Raw genomic sequence first — 26,548 nt, forward strand, 5'->3', positions numbered from 1 at the left:
GCATGGTGGCTGTGACTGCTGCTATAGAGACTAGCCACTTTTGTGGCAGCCATGGCAATTGTGGTGGCTGTGGAGGGCTACCCATGTGAAAATGGTGTTTTTGGTGTGTTCTTTACCTGGTTGTGGCTGAGTTCAGCTTTCTCCTGCTCCATGCCTCATTCTAAAATGTTGTTACAGAGCAGTTGGGGGTGGGGAGAAGAAGAAGGAAAGAGGGAAGGGAAATAGGGTGGGAAGAGGGGGAAAGAGGGAAAACATATTCAAGGCCATGGCGCCCCCTCATTTCAGCAGGGGAGACCAGAAAGCTTCCAGTGGTGGCTGGGTTGTTCCTGGGCTGGATGCGGATGTCAGAGGGGTGTGGCTGAAGCCCTGAGCCCCCAACTGCCTGGGCTTGGGAGCCTGGAGTACTTCTTGCAGCAGCTCAGTGGTCATTGCTGGGCTGCTTGTGGATGTTGGGGGGTATGGCTGAGGCCGTTGATCCCCCACCGCCCTGGCTTGCGACCTGGGACACTTCCTGCGGTAGCTCGGTGGTCGTCTCTGGACTGGTTGTGGATGTTGGCAGGGGGATGCTTGGCTGAGGCCCTCAGCCCTACCCACTCCCTGGCTTGGGAACCCAGGGGGCTTCCAGTCCTTTTGTGTTTATAGGTGTTCTTTGGTTGTGTTAGACCTTTACTAGTTAATATCAAACTTTGTCTCTGATCTGTGGGTATTTTGTGTTTTCTTTCAGTTGTGTGTTGGGTTATTCACTGTTCCTGGCACTTCAACTCTGCACTGGAACTAATTTGTTGTCCTTTGCTTACCTCTAAGATGGAGGGACTTCCTGTGGGGACCAGCACTTGAGCCCTGTAGTTGAGCTAAATTGTTGATTTGCTGCTGATTCCCTGGGGAAGGCTTTTTGTACAGCTCAGGTTTAATGGTTGCCTTTGTATGTACTTCCAGGTCTGTGATGTCTGGTGCCTTTGTATGTACCTTCCAGGTCTTGGGTTGTATGGAAAACTTTGGTCTGGACGTCAGTGTTTTCAGCAAATTGCACAGATGTGTATTTCTGGCTAGTCTCCACTAGTGGTCCTGTGTTGATTAGGGAACAGATCAGCTATCTGTGCTGTGTGCCAGTGTTCCCCCGGTGGGCCCATCTCTCCTACCCCTTGCATTCCAGACACTTCCCATGGGACGGGCCATGTGCTGATCCCTTGCAATGAGTCACTGGCCTCTGAGTGGCTCCTTTTTTCCATTGTCTGTGGCCCCTTGCTCCTACATGGGTCCATGGAAACTCTGTTAGTGGCCTTGCCAGCCTGGGGGCCACCAAGGCCCTCTTCTCCCCTGCCACCTCCAAGCAACTTCATAGGAAGGGCACAGCTGCAGCTTTTGCCAACTCTTTCTCCATGTGCTTACCAGGGCCAGCCTTAAAGTGGTTGGGGCTTGAAATGGTGGGAACGGTTCTTTCTTTCTCTCATCGTGGTTTCTCCTGCCTTCATGAATTCTGTAGGTCTCTCCTCCTCTTTCCCTGAGCTCTAGTGGCCCCAGCTTGGCTGTCATTGCGTTTTTAATAGCTGTAAATTGGTTGATTTGTGTGAGAGAGTGATGCTGGGGACTGTCTGTTATGCCATCTTGACTGCAAGCTTCCTAAACTTTTCATTTTGAAAGAATTTAAAACTTAGAAATTTGCAAGAATCGTGAAATAGAACCCAATGGATGCTTTACCGAGATCACCAATTATTAGCATGTGCTAACATTCGCTTCACCATTTCTCTAAATATGTACACAAGTTATGGTTGTTTGTTCTGAATTACCTGAGAGTAAATTGCAGACATGATGCCCCCTCCTCCAAATCCTTCAGTGTGTATTTCCTAAAAACAAGGACAGTCTCTTATATAACCACAGTGTGAACATCAAAATCAGGAGGAAATTTAACACTGATGCAATTCTGTTGTCTAATCTACAGTCACTCACACTTTGCCAGTTGTTCCAGTTGTTTCCATGTCTCTTTAGTCACCTTTAATCTGGAACAGTTCTTTCAGCCTTTCTTTTGCCTTTCATGACCTTGACATTTTTGAAGACCGCCAGCCCGTTAGTTTGTAGACTCCCTCAGTTTGGGTTTGTCTTCTGTTCCTTTGTAATTAGATTCAGGTATGCATTTTGGGCAGGAATGTGGCGGAAGTGCTGTCTTTTTCGGCGCCTGGTGTTTGGGGCACCTGCTGTCAGTTAGTCCCATTATTGGTGGTGATAACTCTGATTACTTGGTAAAGTCATGTTGGCTAGATTTCCAGACTGTGAAGTTACTGCTTTTCCTTTGGAGTTAATAAGTCATTTGTGGAGAGCTCCTTTGAGAACATGTGGGTACGGCCTGTTTCTTCCTTGAAGTTGTGTTTCAGGAGTTTGTGGGCTTGTCTTGTTCTAAGTGCTAAGATACTTGGGAGCAGGGGTGTTGATTTTATTCTCTACTTTTTGTTTGAGACCAGAGTCGCCATGCATTATTGAGTCTTAAGAGGCTAGTCTGTCTACAGGTGTGTATTGTGTCAGGAAGGGGCTAAATTGACGGGAGGGGGCTAGAAAACAGAACCTTTCCTTGACTAGTGTTCCCAGGCCGAGGGGGAACGTGGTAAATAAACGTGATCCTAGTGCAGGATCATGAGGACCATGATCTGGGAGGTGTCCACATCAGAGCTGGTAGGGCTCAAGGAAGGTCTCCTGGGGAAGAGGTGGCTGAGCCGGGGCTGCGAGGCAAGGGGCAGAGCACTGCCAGTCCAGGTGTGGCGTGACCACTGCTCATAGCCCTGTGTCCAGCGGGGCAGGGAGCTGTGGAGCTAAGAACCTGAGGGGATGTTGAGTTGAACCTCCTCTTTTCATGCTCAAGGTTGTTGAGACGCAGCATTTTGTCCACTTGCCTAAGGTCACTTGGCTCTGGATGAGGATGAGCTGGGTGTCGTTACCCCTCCACCTTGACACGCACAGGAAGAAGCATGGGCGGGCTCAGCGAGGTAGCCGTTTTCCATGGCATGGGGGCTTGGGAGTGATGGAGAAATCCAACTGGATCCCTACCTTGTGTTTTTACTAACAGAGAAACAGACAGGGGAGCCAGTTGGGAATTAAATATAAGATCAACTCAGGGTGGTGTGCAGGAGAGAGCAGGGCTGAGCCACTCCCCAGCCCAGCCCTGGTTTAGTTTACCAGCATCTCCCACCAGCATGCTCATGCTTCTGCAGGAGAGGGGGGCAGGCAGAGGGAGGATGTGGGGACAGTTTCCTTAACACACTGTAAGTACTTGCTTCCTTGTTGGGACTGTGGTGCAGTACTAAACTCTGAGGTTAATCATCTCTATATCACAGATCATGTATGTACCTCATCCTCATCTGAAAGGTAATTTCTATCAATGTTTGAATGATACATCGAAGCAGTTATTTGTAACTAAAAGTTGTTGATTGATTAAGCTTGTTTGTGATTATCTGTTATTCCAAGTAAAACTTGTTTCTTATATTTATGCACATACATTCACACAGCATGTACACACATGTGCATATACATACATGTATACAGACTTGAGTGAGGTGTTGTTAGGGTCTTTTAAAATATGTATTTTTAACACATTAATCTTTTAACTTGAATTTTTCTGTATGTATCATGGTGAAACTCTATCATCATTCATTTCACAGCTAATTTTCTTAATCTCTGGTTGGAATTTTTCTTGTTCCATGAAATAGTAATTTGCTAAGTTGTTAAGCCTATTTGGATCTTTTTTTTTTTTTTTTTTTTTTTTTTAAAATATGACCGGTAAGGGGATCTCAACCCTTGGCTTGGTGTTGTCAGCACCATGCTCAGCCAGTGAGCGAACCGGCCATCCCTGTATAGGATCCGAACCCATGGCCTTGGTGTTATCAGCACCGCACTCTCCCGAGTGAGCCACGGGCCAGCCCTATTTAGATCTTTTTTAAGTATCTATAATTTTACTGACTTCTTTGTTTGCCTTTAAGTGAATGGCAGAGGGAGTGGTTTCCTGGGCCTGTGGGTCTTTGTCTTCCCGTGTACAGTTAATACCCATCTCATGTGACCGTGCTCCATTATGGAACCATATGCTCCGTTTTAGGCCAAAGTGACCTTTCATTTCTGGGATCACAGGGCTTTTCTTGAATGTGCTCTCATAGTCTCCAGTGGGCGGTAATCTCTGCCTTTTAGCTGGCTGCTCCCAGTGCGGTAGCTCTCCCCTGAGTTAGCTTTTGATCTCAAGTCTTGCAGAATGGCAGTTCCTTTGTTACTTTTGGAGAATACAAGATTATAAACAGAGATTCATTTAAAAGCAGTTTTTCCCCTAGAGGGTGGTCAAGAACAAAATAAATCCCTTCTTTAGGGTTTAACTATATAATAATAATTATGGCAAAGTATTGAGGAGGAATAGGCACAAAATTGTTTTTTTGTTGTACATTTTGCTGAATGAGATTTTTTTTTTTTTTTACTTATAATAGTATTAGGAAAGCTACTGCCCCCTGGAATATATGGAATTTTTACTAGTTTTTCCAAACCATTTTCCACCCATTTCCAACCACTTTTATACAACCGTTGACCATTATTTTGTTTTTTAAGCAATGGAATCAATTGAGGTAAGAACAAATGCATTCCTTAAACACACAGTAATTTCCCCTTTTTCTCTTATTAAAGGTTAAAACTGCTTATAAGTGTGCGTGTGTCTTGCGAGATACCATAAATCCATACCTACTGCGGAGAATGAAGTCAGATGTCAAGATGAGCCTTTCTTTGCCCGATAAAAATGAGCAGGTTTGTGAATCAGGTGTTAATAAAGCATTACTAAAGCACACGTATGCCTGCCCTTCACTCTGACTTTGCCTTGTGTGACTGATGAGGCTAACTGGTGTGCTCCTGGCGCTGGGGGGCAGCGGGCCCATGTCTGCATGCACCCATCTGGGGCAGGTGAGTCTGCCAGGCGTCTGCCCTCAGCAGGGCTCCTCCTCTAGTGCACAGGCTCTGCTCTCCCTCCTGAGGGAAGAAGTCAGATTGCCGGCTGGTCCTGGGGAAGACTGTGGACTCTCCTCTAAGAGAGGAGGATATTCACGGGCAGGTACTGAGCAAAGAAGTGATGAGATCTGACTTAGGAGTGAAAAGGCTTATCCTTTTCAGTTCCATCCTGATGTTCTCAAATCTTTGTTTTACATTTTTTAGCAGCTGGCAGGTATAGGGATCTGAACTCTTGACCTCGGTGTTATAACCCTGCACTATACCCAGCTGAGCTAACAAGCCAGCCTACCCTAATGTTCTGTAATCTTAATAGACAACTGCGTCTTCTACTCGATGCTTAAAAAGTGCACTATCAACTTTGAATGTTGAAACTGTAAGGGATTGTGTACATCTGTCACCGAAGCCACTTTCATCCCTGGTTCTTCCCTTCCCCCAAACTATCTCCAGATTTAGCCCTTTATCTCTGTAGTCCCCGAGAGCTCTCCCCTTGATGCTGCTTCCTCAGGCCACAGCCCCCTGAGTGGTCTCCAATTGTTAGCCAGCACTCTGGTGTCTTTTTTGTCCTTTCTCATCCTCATTCTCGTGTCTGCTTCATATTCTGCGATTTTCCTCAAAAATTATTGCAGTCAAGGACTGTAGGATTAGGGCAATTGTTGGAATCCTGCCAACATAGCCGATTGTATTGCTAGGGCTTGGGCCCATAGACCCTTCAAACCTGTCGTACAGATGGGGTCACAGAACCCTCACACGCCAGACTGGGTCATAGACCACTCACATGCAGGTCCATGAGCTAGGTAATTGGGAAAGATCCCAGGAGCCGTTGGCAGACAACACAAGCTCAGTCCTCAGCTTCCTCAGCAGTAGCAGCAGCTTACAACAGCAGCAGCCAGCAATGCTGAAAGGACCAGGGTCTCAGGAGCTGGGAGGCCGGTCAGTCCTTGTAGGGAAAGTGAAGATAAATGGTCAGGGTCCCTCAGGGGTTTGGAGTCTTGCCGAGCATTTGATGTAAATATGCATGTGCACCCAGGTGTTCCTTGGTTATTGTCTACTATAATTGCTCATGTGCACCCAGGTGTCCTGGGTTGTCAGACTTAAGTGTAAAGGACAAGTGGCTCTGATCCACAGTGCCCCCCATCCCTGGGGGGCCCACAGGGAGACCGCTACTGCTGGAGGCTGTTGCTAAAAGCTGCTGTTGCTGCCTGGTGGCCTCCCGCAGGATGCTCCCGGAAGCCACTGTTGCCACTGCTGGATCTGCTGCAGCAGAAGCTTCACAAGCACAGACAGCCTGGGGGGGCACAGCTGATGAGTTAATTGAGGCTATTTTTGGGGTGCCCATGGAACAGCCATTTCCAGGTGGTGGTTGTGAAGGGGCTGGAACTCTGGCAAGGCTGGGTTTGCCCAAGGAGCGTGTGTAGAGTGACAGGCAGGCCAGGGACAGCAACGTGCACACGAGGGTGAAAGACGAGGAGCTGGCTGGGGACACTTGGGCAGTGAGGCAGATGGGAGGCAGTGGGCGAGGAGAGGTGGACTCACTGAGGCAGGTGTCGGAGGCATGAGCTGGGAAGAACCAGCCTGTTTGGCAACCAGGAAGGCATGGGTGGCGGCATCCAGAACATGACATCAGTGGCATCAGCAGAGGTGCCCTCCAGGCTCACGCCAGGTGCTGGCTTCAGGAGAGGCTGGAAGTGAGGAAGTAGAGACGGGATGGGTGTTGTTCCCTCAGGGAGTTTCCCCCTTGACTCTTGGAGAGTCTAACAAGGGGCACTGTCCCCAGGAAGAGCAGTGGGTTTTCAGATCCCATGCAAAGGCTGGAGGGCTGCCCTTGATCCTGCCCAGGAACCTCTTCCTCTGGGAATAAAGGAAATAAGGTGAGGTGGATGCAGAAGTAGAGACATTTTAGGGAGTAAAAACTGGGAATCATGACTGATTCTGGTAGCCTTAGTTTGATTTTCATTGTTTTGTTTTTATTTGTTCGATCATTTGTAAGTAGAGGTTGAGACAGAGGTGGCTGGATGGCTCAGTGGGTGTCTTGGGGAGCACCAGGAGCCTCAGCTCCGCATTCTGGGCTTGCAAGAGGTGCTGGGCAGAGTGCACTTGCAGGACCCTGGGGCAGGAGTGGGAAGTGGCAGTCCACCACCAATGGGAGTCATTCCCTGGCACCACTTGGCACTGACCATAAAGGAGTTCAGAAGCAGATGGTTGAGTTGATCTGCATTTGGAAGTTTACAGGATAATGGGTTGAAAAGGGTCCGAGTAGTTGGCTAAGGGGTAGCTGAAGTACCATCCATGGGAATATGACTGGCCAAGGAAGAAAGCCAGGCCATGAGATGGCAGTGGTGGACTTGGACAAAGGAGGGGTGAAGGGCAGAGAGCCAGAGAATGCCGTGTCATGGAGTGATTTACACAGTTGGGCTGGGAGGGTTGGAGTTGCTGTCAGACACAAGTTTGGTGAACTTGTCGGCCTGCACTTAGAACTCCAGGAAAGGGAGTGTTCCAGGCAAGGTTAAGGTCTCTGGTCAGATCTGTGGAGTGTGGGCAAGGGTCACGGAAGGTGGGACGGTCTTAGCATGTTGAGGCTAGGGAGGAGGATGTGCATACCTGGGTCCTGGACTTGCTTGTGTCTTCAGGATCTTCAGGAGCAGTTGGCACAATGGGGTGGGGACAAGGAAGTGGGTGAATGACAGAAGTGGATGGGCGGGGGTGAAGAACTGTGCTCTTTGTTCAGCTATGAAAGAGATTGTTGTCATGTTTTAATAAGAGGTACATTGTTAAAATTGCATACATTGTGCCCTTTTGGTTAGGAAATTTTGTTGATATTTTAGTTATTTTATTCTGTTAAATTTTTATTTTTTTGAAATTATGGTTTCTTTTCTTTTTTTCCCTGTAGGTCTTATTTTGCCGTCTTACAGATGAGCAGCATAAAGTCTACCAAAATTTCATTGATTCCAAAGAAGTTTACAAGATTCTCAATGGAGAGATGCAGGTCAGCTAAAGAATTAGAAGCTGGACGAATGAATTGTGGACACAAGGAAGTGGGGAAGGAAAGGAAACTAGTGTGCAGAATGTGCTGGGGTTTCCACATAATGCATCTCAGTTCACTGGAGTGCAGTCCCGTATGGTAGATGGGGAGTCACAGCTTTCAGCTGGAGATGGGTGTAGAGGAGTTGGGTAACTGGTCAAAGGTTGCATAGCCATGAGCTGTGAGCGGAACCCAGATGCAAGTGTGACCACAGGCCGTGCAGTTCCTGTTACTCCCTGGGTCTTACCTGGCAGGTAGTGGGTGTCAGGTACATACCTGGGTTTTCCCAGAAATTATGACCAAAATTATATATTAAGAGGAGAGGATTGTGAGGACTCATAAGTTTTATCAGCTTCTTAAAGGAGTGAACTCCATACCCCTATGAATAATGTACCACTATGATGTTAGAAACCAGAAATAATTCTGGTTCAAATGTCCCTGGCTGTAATTCTTATCAGTGTGTGAAAGGACTTTCTATTCCTTCCAATATTAAGAAAGCTTCTTTCTACTATTGTCCAGAATTCAGAAGTTGCTAGATAGTGTCTTCTCAGAAAAACCGCATTATATAAATAAAATGAATGTGATAGAATTTGTTTTTCTGGAACACCTTTCCTGCTGTGGAATGTCCCCAGACACTTTAAATGAGAATGGGCTGCTGGTACTAGACAACTGATGGAAACGTCCTGGGCCAACAAAGTATGTGTGCTGGGAGCTGGGCATCACGGTACTCACCTGGCGTAGGCTGCCACTGGCCCAGGGATTCTCCAGGGCCCTCTTGAAAACGTTTTGGTGAGAATTAAAGCCCTTCCCAAAGTAAGAAAACATATGGTTAAATTTCAGTGCGCCCCCTTTTCATCTGTATTGCAGCACTGTTACAGGTGAATCCACTACTGTGTAGTTTAGTGGAAAATAGCTGTGAACGATAGGGCCTGTGAGAATGAGCCCTGCAGGGACTGATGGTCCTGTGCAGAATGTAGGGGGCAGCCCTGGTCTGCTGGGGCAAGCACACTGAGGAGGAATCATTTTCCTGAATTCTTCTGTACGTGATAACATTTGAGCTACTGGCAGTGCTCAGCACTAAGTGTGGGTTTGTGTCTCTTCAGTAAGGGTATGTAGTAGCTTTATAATTAGCATGTATCTGTAGTTTCAGGTAATCTGTGCCCTGTCTGTGCGTCAGTAGTGAACCTATGAATTATGTCTTACTGACTTGACATGTGAGGTTCCTGGGGCCAAGGAGACTGCAGTGGTCTCGCCACACTCTCCCTGCTGTCATCCTGGGCGGACCTGTTTTTGTGAGGAGCTTTCACGACAGACCTCAGGAATCTAGTGCGTTGGGTGTCAGTCCTTCCTGCAGCAAGTGCAAACTGACCTGTGCTTTAACCCGCATTGATCTTTGCACCTGGAGTCCTTGCTTGGCCCTCATTGGAGGTGTAGGCGAGTAGCTCTGTGCGCTGAAGTACACTGGCCTGCACTTTTGGTAGATAAAGAGATGATGTGGCTGCCTGTGTTCATAACCTCCAGATTGTTATGCTTTTTCTTCCAGATTGTCATTTCAGTTTTTTAACCATCCTCACAATTTCTTATTTCATCTGTCACTATTATCTACAGGAAGTTTTAAATCACTCACATTTATTCATCTCTTCTAAATCTCCCCTTAACTTCTTCATGTGCCTCCAAGTTAGGTGGTTGAGGTTACCCTGTCCATAGACAGAGAATGTAGGCCACACTTGGAATTTTAAGTTTCCTAGCAGTCACATGTAAAAAAGGGAAACAGATGAGGAAGTGAAATTAATTTTGATCGTATGTTTTATTTAAACTTATATGTCCAAAATATCATTTTAATACATAATCAGAACTTAAAAATGGTGAATGAGACATTTTACTCTTCTTTTCTTGTCTTCAGAATCGGGTACTTTACATTTGCAGCATGTCTCAGTTTGTACTGGCCACACTTCATGTGCTCAGTAGCCATGTGTGGCTGGGGCCACTGTATTGGATAGCACAGGTCTAGAGGAAGAAAAATGAGTTACAGATGACTCTCTGGGTAGTTTTGACAATGTTCCTGATTTGTTCAGCTCTTTTATTGTTTATTTGTCTGACTGTTGTTTACTGGTTAAAACTACTGTATCCTTTGATTTCTGGCTTAGTTTATGATTTCTTTTTTTCTGTCTGAGCTTCTTATACTAGTGAGTTTGGTTTGAGCCACACTCTGAAAGCCATGAAAGCACCCCATTATTAGAGTTTTGTTCATGTCCTCCGGCTGGAGCTGGGGCAGGGACACTCACCCCTAGTCTCCTGTGCCCTTCTGCTGTGGGGACTATCCTTCACATTTTTCTCATTCATGCATTTTTCATGCAGATTTGTTTTCTGATATAATAATAATGTAAAGGTAGATGGAACTTCAACCTCTGACTCATATATTAAACTACAGGACTTCTAGTGAAGTACTTAGGAATATTTAAGTACATTTGATAAATCATGTGACAGATTTCTCCAAATTCAAATTGGTATGACATTTCTGATCTATATTTAAAAGGTGAGTCAGTTTTTTATATCAAATGTGTAATACTATGTACTGCATACCTTTTTTTCTCGTGAGGTGAAATGAATTATCAGCACTTGATTATGACCCATAGACACAAGTTTAGTCCAATAGAATTTTTTTGTTTCTAGAGAACTTGTTCTATCGGGGAGAGAAGATGAATGAAAGTTACTTTCTTCCAGCTCCTAAGAGAGCTGTGATTAGGGGAAACTAATGAGCTGGTGAAAAATTCCTTTTTAATCTGTTACACACTGAAGGGCCTCCTTCCCCTTCTTCCTGAGGGAATATTATTTTACATGGGGTAATCTGAGTACACCTATGTTCTTTTACACCACAGATTTTCTCTGGACTTATAGCTCTAAGAAAAATCTGCAACCACCCTGATCTCTTTTCTGGAGGTCCCAAGAACCTCAGAGGTCTTCCAGATGATGAACTAGAAGAAGATCAGTTTGGATACTGGAAACGTTCTGGGAAAATGATTGTTGTTGAGTCTTTGTTGAAAATATGGCACAAGCAGGGTCAACGAGTATTGCTATTTTCTCAGTCAAGACAGGTGAGCGCACAAACTTCATACAGGAAACAAGTTTCTTCTTTGTGACTTGTGACCACTAATTCAAAAAATAAGATATGATCTAGAGTAATAATTCCAAAGCAAGTCTAACACTGACACTGAGGAGGCAGCCTGCAGATCTCTTAGGGAGTTTGGATCTTTCTCTAGAGATGGTGTTCAGAAGTTGGCTTATAAAAAAGCTCACCATGTGATTTTGGTGTGCAGGTGAGTTGGGGCCTAAGAGGCTACTCACAAAAGTTATGAGGAAATCCTAAAAATACACTTATTATAACAGTTATATTCTGCCTTAAATCAAGAAACCCCTTTTGAGATAGGCCCATTGGGGAAGGTGTGACCATTTACACAAATTTAGAAGCACTCATTGGGAGTGTGTATGTGATTTGTGAACTCTTATCTCCCCACCCCCAAGTAGATGCTGCACATTCTTGAAGTATTCCTCAGAGCCCAGAATTATTCCTATCTCAAGATGGATGGTACCACTACGATAGCTTCAAGACAACCACTGATTTTAAGATACAATGAGGTAACAAGCAAACATAACAGAGAAGTCCAGCAGTGCTGCTGTATGTGGAGGGAGAGGAGCTAGTGCGTCCACACCCACACCTGACCCAGCATGCTTACGTCAGGGGTTGCGTAGCGGGTGAAGGGAAGCTTTTTGCTTTAACTCTATGTACTTCTGGATTATTGGTGTGGGGGAGGAGCATGCATGTGTGTGCATTTGACCAAAGAATGAGTTTCTTTTCTTGAAAACTTAATTTTTAAGTATTGCTAATATAATAATATTAAAAATAAGAAGTGTGAGACGAGATGCCGATTCACCAAAGGTCTCTAGGACATAAACAATCCTTGTGTTGGGAACAGCCCAGTATTTCCACATGTGGCATATGTGAGTGCAGAGGTGAGGTGCTGTAACTAGTCTTAGGTATGCATACTAAATGCTGTGTGTCTTGCCCCTAGGACACATCCATCTTTGTGTTCCTTCTGACTACTCGGGTGGGTGGCATAGGAGTCAACTTGACAGGGGCAAACAGAGTCATCATCTACGACCCAGACTGGAACCCAAGCACAGACACGCAGGTCAGGTTTTTACTTTTAAAAAAGAATGTATTAGTAGAAATATAGTTTCATGGTTAGCACTGGTGATTGTCCTTTGATATTCTAGTTGTCTTCACCATACGGGTCGCATTTTGGTTGTTTCCTATTCTTCAACATGAAAGAGAGTCTTCAGCAGTTTATCCATTGGCATCCGTTCTTAGATTTGGGGTAAAAGGAGCATGCAGTTGCAAACTTTTTTTTCAGGCAGAGATGTCTCGGTTCTATCTTTGTCAACTGACTGTTTATCTTCCTTCACAGGCCTTAGGTATACTTGGCCTTAGCCAAAATTCTAACTCTGGGAATCTTTGTTTCTTTTGGTTGGCACTTGTCATGGGAAGGGCCCTTGTTGAGACGTCTCTCTCTTCCATAGGCCCGGGAGCGAGCGTGGAGAATTGGCCAGAAGAAGCAGGTGACCGTGTACAGGCTTCTGACCGCAGGCACCATTGAAGAGAAGATCTACCACCGGTCAGTGTGGGCAGTTGCCTGCTCCTTGGCTCTGTGCACCCAGAGTTTTGACCAGGGGATTTTTTTAAAGTGTTATTTTAGAAGGTCTTTCCATCTTAGAGTAACAATTGCTATAACTTAAGGGATATAATTTTTTGTTTTCATTTTGTATTTTTTACCATTAAAATAAGCTTACGTGGCTTATTGTGAGTTTTTCAAAAACGTCTTTGGAGGCAATAATTTTTTTACCTTATTCTACTTCAAGAAGTGCTTATGTGTAAACTTCATATTGTTATCTGAGACATTCCTACCTACTATGGTGTGCCTCTTTCTTTCAGAAAAATTTTAAAAAGTGACAAAATAGAATGTCCCCATATTGGCATTTACACATACCACCCAGGTGTGATCAGTGTGGGTGTCTGGTGGTCTTTGGCTCATACACTCTTAGAGGTTGGCAGGGCACCCCTTTCTTCCTCCGACTTTTTATAGAATGACTAGGGGATTCTAGGCGATGGTAAATTCAACAGCAGAGCCAGGATATGACAGCTCCTCCCCTTCCCCCACCAAAGACTTTGTTCTTGAGCCCGTAGCCCAGCTCCTAAAGGGAGGTTCCCTGCTCTCCATCATGTGCTGGGCAGTGCCTACAATCTTACCTGTTCTTCAAGGGCCTGTTGAGAGGGCTGGAGACAAGTTGAATCCTGTGAGAAGAGAGCTTCCTCTTAGAGTTACATACTTTAGCCTGAAGAATCAGTAACTGAGAGGGTGACATCGCTGCTTTGTGGAGATTGCTGTGCGAGGGCAATGATGTTGTGGTACTTTAGCAGAGTGTGGACTAGTGGGTGGGACCTGGGGAGAAAGGAGGTCAGAATGGAAATATTGCAAAGTGCAGGTAAGAGAGTTTCCCGAGCCCCATCATGGAATGGTCCTGAGTGGGCAGGGGACCTTGGTCCATGAGGCAGGGAGACCACCTCCTTCTCACTCAGAGGCTTTGAGTTATGTGAATATGTGTGAAAAGGTGTTTCTTGACATGCGATGAATCTTGGAAGTTGAAAAAGCTCCTTAAGTGTAAGTAATAAGGTGTTATTTCTCATTTAAATTTTATAAAATGTGGGAGGCCAACTAATGTATTATGTACTTCCAGAATTATAATTTTCCAAGGCTGAAAGTTTGGGGGATTATTTAGCCATTTGTGCAGCTGCAGATATCCTTTCTCTCTTACATTGTTTTATAACTTGACCCTTGAGGTAGAGCTAAACTTTGTTTCATACCACTTTAATTTCTTTCTTTCTAGGCAAATCTTCAAGCAGTTTTTGACAAACAGAGTTCTGAAAGATCCCAAACAAAGGCGATTTTTCAAATCCAATGATCTTTATGAGCTGTTTACTCTGACTAGTCCTGACACATCTCAGAGCACTGAAACAAGTGCTATTTTTGCAGGTATTATGTAAAATGATCTCATTTAACATAATAACTTACATAAGAATTATGCTATATAATATTAGTTGTGGTCTTCCCCTATATAGGAACTGATTCAGATGTTCAGACACCAAAATGCCATTTAAAAAGGAAGACTCAACCAGCCTCTGGAACAGACCATGACATTCTAAAATGCAAAATGTTCCCTGGTTCTGATGCATCTACACATGATGCCACGTCACCTGAGGGGAAATCTAAGGCCACAGGAACTGAAGTAAATGCAGTAACTTCTCACCAAAGCGATCTTTTGAAAGCTGACCCTCACATGAGTAGTAATGTGTCTGGCAGTTACAGGCTTGGAGAAGAGGCCAACGTGGTGTCTAGACCAGAGGGGTCATTGGTGATGAGCGGAAAGGAGGAAAGTTCAAATTCTCCAAGAATCAGCACAGTGTCGGTGCCACCTGGTGAGGGCAGTGTTGATGAAAGGCATGGTCTTTCTCATGAAAGAGAAGGCTGCCAGGTTCAGACAGAGCCCTTTTGTGACAGAGAGCAGATGGAAAATAACTACTGTAAGCACAAGTCAAAAACAAAACATCATGGCATGGCAGCAGCAGAGACCCTGCAGAAACACCCGAGACCAAAGCAAAAGCCTCAGAACGCTAAGCATCGCAGGGACGCCAAGTTTGAAGGAACCCGGATTCCACACCTCTTGAAGAAAAGGCAGTTCCAGAAGCAGGACAGTGCAGATGAGAGGGAGGCCAGGAAACAGAGCACTGATGATTATGTTCTTGAAAAGCTTTTCAAAAAATCAGGTAATCCTGTTGCTGCATCTGCCACAGGGGTACTGGGTCAGGAGGTGAGTAGGCTGTTTCTAGCAGGAGCAGCCTTTAATTGACTATGCAGAGTGAACTCTCAGCCAGAAGTGTTTTTCTTCTAAAAGTCAGGTTTGAAATGTATTGACATTTTGAAAATTGTATTTACCCCTCTTTTCTGAAGACCTAGAAGAATTTGAAACTTTGGAAAACAATAGGAAGTAACTTAGAGCTGCTTCAGGAAGGATGCAGTGCTTAAAATAGGTGCACACTACGTGAACATTAATAGGCAGGTTCTTTGCATGCTGTATTTGCCTGATTTTCCAACCACAGGAGATTACAGTCACAGATCGAGGGAAAGAGACAGAAGGATGGCTAGCGGCAAACATTCTGCAGGTAGGAAAGCTGATAGCCATTCTCAAGGGAGCAAAATTAGGTGAAGTAGACTCAGCAATTGCTCGAGACCGTGGAGGACAGATAGCCCCACACAGCTTAGTCCTCCCAGGGGCATTATCTTGCCCTACCCTCAGCAGTCGCTGTGTTCACAGTGTGATGGCCTTGAGTTACCAGAGATTGCTGTTTATGGTGCTGTTTAAGAAGACAGATTTGTGTACGGCATTTCAGAAAGACTTTAACATGGTTAAATTTTTTTGTTAATTTCTTGTTTTAAAATAATTTCAAACTTAAAATAAGTTTGAATAGTACAAAGAACTCACCTACATCCTTCACCCCGGTTACTAACATTTTTCAGCATTTACTCTCATTCACACACGCACATACAAACGTGCATACATTTTTGGCAGGAATACCACAGAGATGACATTGCAGCTTACTCAGTGCGTCTATTCAGAGACATGTTGTTCTTTTGTCCTATTACTGATTAACTTTTAAGATTAATCTGGGGTCTGCCAGGTTTCTCAACTCTAAAGTTAATATTTTTCCCTTTGTAATTAATACGTACTTTGAAGTATATTCTTTGAGACTATGTAAATATCCTGTCCCCTCATCAAACTTTTGTCCACTGGATTTAATGTCTGTTGATAATTCTTTCCTTCAGTCAGTTATTACTAAAGGGCTGCCAAATGGTGATTAACATTCTACTGTGAGGAAGGTTTTTCTCCTTTATTTATTTATTATTTATTTTTATATCAGTATGGACTCATGGATTCTCTTTTTCTTTATGACTGTAATCCATTAGTGTTATTATTGTGATACATTGTCTTAGGTTTGCCTAATGGGAGCTCCGTTAAGCTGACTCCTTTGTTCCTCTGATGTGTCCCCATTATTCTTTGAGCACCTCCTTACTTCCTGGCACACCAAGATGTTCCGAGCTCAACTCATATCTTTTCTACCCCAGCCCTGGAATCAGCCATTTTTCCAGGGAGCCATGGAGAATGGTAGTTAGAAACTAGGATATGGGTTCTCAGAGTGTTCGTGGTTACTGGCATGTCACTGCTTTTCTAGTTAACAGCTAGGAAATAGATGTATGTGTATATGTATGTATGTGTGTGTGTATACAGCCAAACTCATGGTTTTTACAGACAGACACAGAAACAGATGTATGTGTATATATTTATTTGTACCTGTGTGTGTGTGTATATGTGTACACATATGTACACATATATATGTATAAATAAATACATATATATACATGTATATTCTAAGGAATACTGTCGTTAAAAAAAGCCTCAAAAGGAAAATTTTACTTTTTCATTTTCAATTTCATATGTCTCTAATTGATTCCCTTTTTCTAATCACACTAGCAAATGTGAAATAAAATATTAAGTATTAGAGATAATGAACATCTTTTACATTCTTAGCAGAAATAACTTCTAGTGTTTACCCATTAAGTAAGATTCTGGCATTAAGACTAAGGTATATGTTTTATTATATTAAGGAAGTATCAATTAATTCTCAATTTCTTGAGTGTTATCAGCAGGCACGAATGTTAAATTTTGTCAAAGGCATTTTCAGCATCTGTGGGAATATCATCTGTGGACATGATAAACCATATTAGGTTTATTATGTGATGGTTTTCCTAATACTGAACCAACCTTAAATTCCTAAAATAATGCCACAGTGTGTTATTTTCTTTCTTTGCTGTTAGATTCTGTTTATTGACATATTTAGTATTTTTCATTGATGTTCATTAATGATATTGGTCTGTGGTTTTCTTTGTACTATGTTTATCAGGTTTAGTTGTACTTATAGAAAGAATTGCTTCTCAATTCTCTGGAATAATTTATATAGCATTGGGACTATTTGGTCTTTGAATATTTGTTAAAATTCTGTGAAACCATTTGGGCTTTTTTCTAAGGTAGTTCCTTGATAACTTTCTTTCTTCTGTAGTTACTGGTCTGTTTTCCTAGGAAAGTATGTATTTTGCCTAGCTTTCAAGTTTGCATATAGATCTACAAAATGCTCTTTTAATGATTTTTTAAAAAATTCACTTCTGGTGTAAGGTGATTTCCCCCTTGTCACTTACAATTTCATAAATTTATTTTTCCTTTTTTCTTTGATTTAGTTAAGCTAAGTAGGTTGGTTGTTTTGTGATTTTTTTTTTTTCCCCAATAAACCAGGATTTGATTTATTGATTAGATCCACGGTTCTCTACTTCATTATTTTTTGCTTTTATCTTTATTACTTTCTTCCATCTGCTTTTTTTGTGTGTGTATTTTAGTGGGGGGGTTTTTTTGGCTTACTTGAAAATTTATTTTTATTTCATTTTTACCGATACAAGTTTTCAAGGCTATGAATTTTCCAGTGATGCCTGCATTAAATGTATCCCAGTGATTCTGATATGTAGTGTTTTTATGATCATTATTTTAAAAAAATTTTATAACTCTGGTTTTTATTTTTTCCTTCACTAAAAAGTTTATTAATGTAAAGTTTTTGCTTCCCTTCCAGGTAGCAGGGAGGAGGTTAAATGTTAATGTTGTGATTAAAGCCTTGTGCTTCAATTATTATAAAACAGGGATAATTAATAGTCTCTACCTCACAGGTGGTGAGTATGCATAGAAACAGCATTAGTGAAGTTCCTGGGTCATAATGGCCACTTGGTCAATAACAGCTCAAATTGTTCATTGTTTCTTGTCTACCACAACACTAGGCTTTTATAGAGGAGAAAAGTGTCTGCTCTGCAAACTGAAATATCACTTTTGCTGTTTTCTTTGTTCTTGTTAGTCGGTGTGCACAGCGTCATGAAACATGATGCCATCATGGATGGAGCCGGTCCAGATTACATGCTGGTGGAGGCAGAAGCCAACCGCGTGGCCCAGGACGCCTTGAAAGCCCTGAGGCGCTCTCGGCAGCGGTGTCTGGGAGCAGCATCTGGTGTTCCCACCTGGACTGGCCACAGGGGCACTTCTGGTGCACCAGCAGGAATAAAGTAAGAGATGCTGCCTTGCCGTGCTTGCGGGAGGCCAAACAATCAAGGCTAGAAGTAAAGTCATGGCTGGTGTGGGTGCTTGTCCTCTTGTTTGTTCACAGTAATCTCAGGGTGGGGTTGCGTCAGCCAGATTTGGGTGACTTGGGGAAATACCATTGTAAGTCTTACCTTCTGCCTCACTTTCTTCCCATTTTCCATAGTGAGTTTCCAGGGGAAGGAGAAGTGAACAGTTCTGTTTGAGAGATGACGTCGTTAAAAATAGCAAGAGATACAGAGGAATGATTAAATTTTAATAAGATGACTAGCCAGTTTACAGCAATCAGTAATTACTCTGCTGGGCAGTATGCTCTTTTGGAATAATTTTCCTAGCTGGCTGGTAACTCACTTGGTTAGAGTGGGGTGCTGATGACACCAAGGCCAGAGGTTCAGGTCCTAGTACCCGCCAGCCGCCAAAAAATAATAATTTTCCTACCTGGAATTTGAGGGTTTTGAATGAGGATAATGAGTGGTTCTCATTCTGAGATGCAGCAGTTACTTCGCAGGCGAGTGAAGTGGAGGCTTTGAAGGGAAGGGGAGAAATGGCGTGACTGAGAGAATGACCATGCGTGTGAAAATCTTCCCAGGAAGAGGTTAGCCGTGGAGAGAGAATTTTGATCTCCAAGTCACAAAAGCAAGTGTTTTTATCTACTCTGATTCTTTCCCTCATTTAGGAGTAGGTTTGGTCAGAAAAGGAATTCCAACTTCTCTGTGCAGTGCCCTTCTTCAACATCTCCAACAGAGAAATGCCAGGTAATGTGATAGCCTCAGGGTGAGACTTGCTTGATTGAATTGCCGTGAAAATTTCACCTGATTCCAGATGTGAAGAAAATGGTTTTCACTGGTATAATGATACCTGATATTTGTGTTGGATGCTCTGACTTATGGTGTACTTTCATTTGAATCTAAAAGGACTAGCTGACTTCCTAAAAGACAAGTCTTTAACCCAAGATCTGTAGCAGTATTGCCCTTAGAGTTGATAAAGGGATAGGTGTGTTGCTGCCTGTACAGTCAGCCCCATCTGGAAGGGAAGTGCCACTTCCAGAGACCACTGCCCTCTAGAATGAAGGTCCAGAAAACTGCCTTGAATGTTGAGTGCAGTTTACCAGCTGCTGGGGCTGAGTGCCCATCTCTCCCTGTTCCATGACACCCATGTGCCTTGAGTGCTTCAGTGGCAGTAAAACTAGGCCAAACCCCACCACTCAGTGCTCTCTTCAGTCTTTCTGGTTAAGGGTAATATTAATGATAAAACTTGGAAACTCCCACGTTCAGACTCCAATTTTAGATTGATATGAACACATTTAGGAATAGAGAAACTTTTTGACTTCCCATGTTATCCAGGAGGGATTTGAGGCCCTTTCAAAGTTAGATTTGTGTTGTTGTTCATGATGTGTAAGGTGGGAAGGAGTAAGAAGGTTTAAGAGTGGAGAAAAAGAACTATAGCTGTGATATTGTTCCTTGTCGCATAGTGTGTGGATCAGGGCCCACTTGGGAGGAAGAACAGGAGAAGCCCCAGGCACCGGCAGCAGCCTGGGCTTCCTGGAGCAGGTTTCCCAGGAACCTTGCCTAGAAGCCAGCCTGTCCATTCTGCCTCCCCTCTGCTTTCACCATGCAGGATGGTGACCATGGGGATGGCTTAGTTGGCCTTCCCTTTTGTTTATTTTCTTAAGTGTTCTTTAACAGTGGGTAGATTTAGATGTTTGACTCTCCCCCCTTTCCGTTAGATGGGGCCTCATTCTCTCTCCATCAACCTCATCTGGGCACATGTGCTATTTTGTGTTCCTTTAGAGCCTTTGGGGAAGGAAGTGAGGCATAAACTAGAAATTACATGTGTCATTGCGGTGGTCTTCTTTCTCCAGAACGGTGTCCTGAAAAAGGAGGGGAAAGATAACATGCCTCAGCACTTTAGTGGAACAGCAGAAGATGCAGAGTCTTCTTCTGGGGCCCTCTGTTCATCCTCACTCCTGGCTAAAATGAGAGCTAGAAACCACCTGATTCTGCCGGAGCGGTTGGAGAGTGAAAACGAGCCCTTCCAAGAGGCGAGTGCCCCGCTGCCTGCTACCACGGAACACGATGACCTTCTCGTGGACATTAGGAACTTCATCGCTTTTCAGGCCCATGTGGATGGCCAGGCCAGCACTCGGGAGATACTGCAGGAGTTCGAGTCCAAGTTATCCACGTCGCAGTCTTGTGTCTTCCGAGAACTGTTGAGAAACCTGTGCACTTTTCATAGAACTTCTGGTGGTGAAGGAATTTGGAAACTCAAGGCAGAATACTGTTGATCAGCCTTGCTCCGTAAACCTTCACTTCACTGAATAATCAGAACGCAGTGGGAATTTCTGATTATTAATCCCGTTGTTGATGGAAGTTGGCAGCATTTGATGTTTACTTTGAATGATGTCTACCTCATGGTTAACACTTTAAGGAAGAAGAAACTCTTCTCTGAAACTTCAAAGTTTTAATAATGCTAACTAAAGGACAGAACACTTGGATTGATTTTTTTCTTTTTGGTGATATGAATTGTGTTATAAAATCAGGGACCAGACAGTTACTCCTTGGAGCACATTCATTCCTTTACCCAAAAGATGCTGTCAGGGAGCACATCTAGAAGTTTGCAGAACAGAAATCTCAAGAATTCTTTTTATTGGTGCTAAAAGCAGGTCTTATATTCATTCAGATCTATTCAATAAATTAGATCATTAATATCTGATAACAGCATTATTTTGATGTGTAACTTTTAAACATCTATTTAATATTATCATTTGCCACCCCCAAAAAAGGGTCATGTATGTTATCTTTTGAGTCATATTAATTGCCTTTAAACAGTCCTCCTCTTAAGGTACTATTAAATTGGCAGGTGTTTTTATTAGTAAGGCATGAAATAGTGTGGTAGTAAATTACGAAAAACATGTATTTGTGGAAAGTTGTAGAGTACTCGTATTACCCAGGCTCTACTTTACGCAAAGGGAGACTTTTTTCCCCCTACAGAGACTGTTGGTCTTAGGAAAACGAAATGTGTTCCTAAAAAAAAAAAAAAAAATTCCAAGCAGAACCAAATGTTGGTGCACACACGCATGCACACTCCAGACTCAGCCAGACATGACCATCATGACCATGAGGTGGCCACTGTGGTGGTTGCTCTGTCTGCATGCTGGCAGATGTCTCTGAACATCTGTGTCCTTTGGTGAGCTGGCTCTCTGAGGATGCTGTCTTCTGTTAGAGCATGCTTGTCCTCCTGTGTGAGACCTTCTGTCCGGTGCTCTCATCTCGCTCTTCCCATGGCCTTGCTGTGACACACACTGTTTCAGCGGTTTGGTTTTCAGCTGAGTCTGTTCTGTCTCTGTTTACCTATGTATCGTTTTGTGATGTGTGGCCTTGACCCTCAGTTTATTTTCTTACCCTTGTTTTTCTTGTTTCCTTCTCATGGTTATCTTATCTCATCTCTGAAGTCTAGTTTGTTAAATTCATTGTATTCTTTAAATTTCTTCTACAGCTGTCTTGATGCAGTTTGTTTCTTGGATTGGTTTTCTCTGGCTTGCTATTTTTCCTCTTCCACTCCTCTGCGTTATGCTTGCTTTCCTCCCATGCCATTGCTTTACATCTTGCTCGTGCTTGTAGTGGACCTCTGTGTCCAGCCCTTCTGCTGGCTCTAGCCTGCCACCCAGAGAGGAGGGTCTGGGTGGGGAGCCTCCACTAGGCTGCATGCAGCTTTGGCTGGAGGACACGGGTTTTACTTTCTCCGTTCTTGATAGATATCTTAGGCCAAGGACTCTTTCCCTTATAAACAAGGATATCTTACAGTCTTGATTCCCACCAGGACTTTTTGCTCCTTTTTTTTTTGGATTCTGGCTTGTTTATTTTTTCTTTCTGTTTAGTTTTATTCATATTTATTGAGGGGGAAGATTATTTTTTCATGTTATCATCATTATTTAGAATTCATAGAAGGGATTTTTAAACAGGTCAGTAAGTCCTACACTTAAGTACTTCGCTCAGAAGGGAGTTAAAACTTATGACTGGTTTGTTTCTGGGAAGCTCTTTATTTTTATTTTTGTAATCATTAACCTATAAGAAAATTGTGTTTCCCTTGTTTTCAGGGTGAAGTTCACTAGTACTAGTGTGAAGCATTCAGGAGTCATATCTATAGTGTCTGAAATCTAAATTATACTGAGCTAGAAGGTACAGCCTTCTCTTCAGGTAAGAAATATGGTCAGGAGTTATGATGCAGGAAGAACAAGGTGGTCCTCAGTCCAGTTCTTGTCTCACCTCTGCCACCAACATGCCACGCCCTTGGCAGGTTCTGTCTTGGCAGGTTCTGTCTCAGCGTGGAGCTCTGTAAACACTATCATCCTGCCTCCCGGGTGGAGGAACTTGGAGAACAGTGCTTTAAGTGGGGATGGTTTTAATAATTCAGAGTAACTTATTCATTTAGATAAAATCTAACTTTGTGAACTTTAAAAGCTTCATACAGTGTAGATAGATTTAATGTATTTAACATGTTATATCAGTACAAAGGGCTTAAAAATTTTCTCAATTTTTAAAAATTCCTTAGTTAATACGTGAATATACTACCATTACTGTACCATTGCTATTAAAAAATTTCAAGTGGGGATGGCCAGTTAGCTCAGATGGTTAGAGTGTGGTGTTGATAACAACAAGGTTCTGGGTTTGATCCCTGTACTGACCAGCTGCCCCCCAAAATGAAAAAAGTAAAAGTCTTCAAGCAATACTCTGCCTCCTCAACCCCACACTGATCTTGCTGCTGTTCCAGAACTAAGTACTATAGCTATTTGGTGTGAATTCTTCCAGGCTATTTTCTATGCATTTAAAAAAAACAAGTCACAGACCACTGCTGTAATATCCATTTTTTCCCTTCTTCCTTTACAAATAAAACTCCTGAGTTTTACCTGGATGCATGGCTGCTCATCTAAAGACTGTACAGTCATCCCTTGGTATCCACAGGGGATTGGTTCTAGGATCCCCTGATGATACCAGAGTCCACGGATGCTCAAGTCCCTCTTGTCTTAGTCCATTTTGTGTTGCTATAACAGAAATACCTGGAACTGAATAATTTATACGAAATTGAAATTTATTGCTTACAGTTTCTGAGGCTGGAAAATCCAAAGTCCATCTAATGGTGGCAAAAGTGACTCAGAGGTCTCACATTGCAAGATGGTGGAAGCAGAGAGAGGAAGACACTCTCCTCTTTTTTTTTAAAGCTCTCAGAACCATGCCCGTGACCACCATTTTTAATCCGTTCACTACAGCATGGTCCTACAATTCAATCGTCTCTTCAAGGCTCCACCTTTTGATTACCATAGTAGGATTTTCCACCCTTTTAATAGTCACAGTGGGGCTAAGTTTCTAATACATAAAACTTGGGGAACACAGTTCAAGCTCCAGTGAGTTCTGGGGAAACATAATTCAATCTACTACATTCCACCCCTGGCCCCCCTAAAACTCATGTCTTTTCACATTTAAATACATTAATTTCATCCCCAAAGTCTTAACTTGTTTCAACTTGAGTCCAAAGTTCAAAGTCCCATCTGTGAAATCAGTACGTTATCCACTTCTAAGATACAATGGTGGGACAAACATAGGGTATATATTCCCATTCCAAAAGGAAGAAATAGACCAAAAGAAAGGGGTAACAGGTCCCAAACAAGTCCGAAATCCAGCAGGGCAGGCATTAAATCTCAAAGCTGGCAAATCAGGTAACTTGACTCCATGTTCAACGTCCTCTGCACGCCGGTGTGGGGGTTGGGGTCCCAAGTCCTCTGGCAGCTCCACTCCTACAGCTTTCCTGGTCTCAGGTGATGCTTTAGCTTTCGCAGGCTGGCATTGCACGCTGGTAGCTCCACAGGTCTGGGGTCTCCATGGCCGTCCTGCTCTCATGGCTCCACTGGACGTGGCGCTGATGGGGTTTCTCTGCTGAAACTCCAACCCCACGTTTCCATTCAGCATTGCTCCAGGTAAGGTTGTCTGTGGTGACTCCACCCCTGGGACAGATATCTTCCTGGCCCCCAGACTTTTCCATACATCCTTTGAAACCTGGGTGGATGCTCCCAAGCCTCCACAGCTCTAGCATTCTGCAAGCCTGCAGACCTAACACCATGTGGATGCTGCCAAGACTTCCGGCATGTATTTTCCAAAGCTGCATGTCTAGCCACACCTAAGGCCAATTTAAGCCACAGCTGGAGCAGCCAAAGCAACTGGGGTGCTGGTGCTAGAAGCAGCTTCCCAAGGTGGGCCTGAGCAGTGAGTTTTTGGAGGGTGCCTCAGGCCTGTTCCCCAACACCATTCTGTCTCCCTAGGCCTTTGGGCCTGAAATGGAAGGGTTGGCCCCAGAGGCTTCTATAATGCCTTGAGGGCCTTTTTCTCCTTTTCTTGATAATCCCTTTCTTTGTACTAGTCTTCTTAGCTAATGGTTGCTGGGCTGCACCATTGCATGCTCTCTGCTTCTCAACCACATGGCCAGGCTGCAAATTTTCCAAATCTTTATACTCTGCTTCTCTTTTAAATTCTGGCTTTATGTCCTGCTTTTGTCACCATAACTCGGTGTAGGCTGTTGTAAGTAGCCATGCAGCTTCCTGCTTAGAAATTTGCTGCTAAGAAATTTCTTCTGCCAGATACTCTGGTTCGCAACTCCTAAGTTCCAACTTCCACAAAGTCCTAGGGAATGGACACAATGCAGCCAAGTTCCTTGCCAGTTCACAGCAAGAGTGATCTTTGCTCCAGTTTCCAGTAAGTCCCTTCTTATTTACATCTGAGACCTCCTTAGAATGGTCTTTACAGTCCATATTTCTATCAGCATTCTGGTTGCCACCACTTAACCAGTCTCTAAGGCCTTCCAAACTGCCCCTGGTTTTCTTGTCTTCTAAACTCCCACCAGCAGCTATGCTTTTTCTAGCCTGTTCCTCCAAATTCCTCCTGCCTTTCTTCAACACCCAGTTTCAAAGCCGTTTCCATTTAAGTATTTGTTATAAGCAACACCCCACTCCTCAGTACCAATTTTCTGTATTAGTCCTTTTTGTGTTGCTATAACAGAAATACCTGGAACTGGGTAATTTATAAGAAAATGAAATTGATTGCTTACAGTTTCTGAGGGTAGGAAATCCAAAGCCCATCTGGTAGTGGTGACAGTGACTCAGGGGTCTCACATTGCAAGATGGTGGAAGCAGAACAGAGAGAGGAAGACAGACTGTCCTTTTAAAGCCCTCAGAACCACGCCCTTGACCACCATTTTTAATCCATTAACTACTGCACAGTCCTATAATCCAATCACCTCTTCAAGGCTCCACCTTTCAATTACCATTATAAGATTTCCCACCCTCTTAACAGTCACAGTGAGGGCTAAGTTTCTAATACATAAAACTTGGGGAACACAGTTCAAGTTCCAATGAGTTCTGGGAGGACGTAATCCACTATACCCTGATATAAAATGGAATATTACTTGCATAAACCTGTGCATATTCTCCTGTATCCTTTAAATCATCTCTAGATTACTTATACCTAATACAATGTGAATGCTATGTAAATAGCTATTGTGCTGTATTGTTTTGGCTGTATTGTTATTTTTTGCTATGTTTTTCTGAATATTTTTGATCCATGGCTGGTCGACTGTGGATGTGGAATGTGCAGATGTGGAGGGCTGACTGTGCTTTTCAGCCTCCCTTACAGTTAATTGTGGTCACTTGGCTAAGTTTTAGGCAATGGGGTGTGACTAAAACTTCTAGGTTGGGCCATTAAATAAGGGATTGTGTACACACACCCCTTGGGCTGGGAAGCCAAGTGGGAGCTTCAGCGGTGACCTGGTATCTCAAGAGAGAAGTTGTGGGTTGAGGAGGAAGAAGTCCTGCCAGTCTTGAGCTGCTTTTCTTTACCTGTTACATAAGAGTGAAATAAATTGCTGACTCATTTAAAACACTGTCTTTTGGAGTCTCTTTATTATAGCAGCTAGTTTGTTTTATATTTGTAATTTACAGTAATGGGATTATATCAACTTGTTATTTTGCAACTAAGTTTTCATTAAACATTTTAAGCAAGACATCTTTTCATTCCTAAAAGTATAGCTCTGCCTTCGTGGAATTACTAGATTAAAAATGATGTAGATTTTAAATGTTAATGGATAGAGTGAAATGGTTTCAATTCACATTCTATAGAAGGACTCATTCGTCTACACCCATCCCAACAGTTGGTAGTATCAGTCCTGGTAGGTGGGCTTTTTGGGTTTTTTTAAACAATCTTGTGATTGAAAATACCTTAT

The 26,548-nt window shown here is 43.3% G+C and overlaps 1 protein-coding gene across 3 annotated transcripts in view; it reads left to right on the top strand.

Moving 5' to 3' along the window:
* ERCC6 (ERCC excision repair 6, chromatin remodeling factor) overlaps nt 1-20,998 on the top strand; it is a 78,026-nt gene extending 57,028 nt beyond the window's left edge. For 2 of the 3 annotated variants that reach the window (XM_063085845.1, XM_063085844.1), the window contains exons 11-21: nt 4,648-4,764; nt 7,850-7,945; nt 10,861-11,076; nt 11,507-11,617; nt 12,052-12,171; nt 12,560-12,654; nt 13,925-14,070; nt 14,157-14,861; nt 18,045-18,249; nt 18,960-19,038; nt 20,145-20,998. In XM_063085845.1, coding sequence (XP_062941915.1) covers nt 4,648-4,764; nt 7,850-7,945; nt 10,861-11,076; nt 11,507-11,617; nt 12,052-12,171; nt 12,560-12,654; nt 13,925-14,070; nt 14,157-14,861; nt 18,045-18,249; nt 18,960-19,038; nt 20,145-20,567 — 2,313 coding nt within the window. In that variant the 3' untranslated portion in view covers nt 20,568-20,998. The remainder of the gene's footprint in view (nt 1-4,647; nt 4,765-7,849; nt 7,946-10,860; nt 11,077-11,506; nt 11,618-12,051; nt 12,172-12,559; nt 12,655-13,924; nt 14,071-14,156; nt 14,862-18,044; nt 18,250-18,959; nt 19,039-20,144) is intronic. The other variant, XM_063085846.1, reaches the window with a different exon arrangement.
* Nucleotides 20,999-26,548: the final 5,550 nt, after the last annotated feature.

This window comes from Cynocephalus volans, chromosome 2 (assembly GCF_027409185.1).
Source record: "Cynocephalus volans isolate mCynVol1 chromosome 2, mCynVol1.pri, whole genome shotgun sequence".
NCBI lineage: Eukaryota > Metazoa > Chordata > Mammalia > Dermoptera > Cynocephalidae > Cynocephalus > Cynocephalus volans.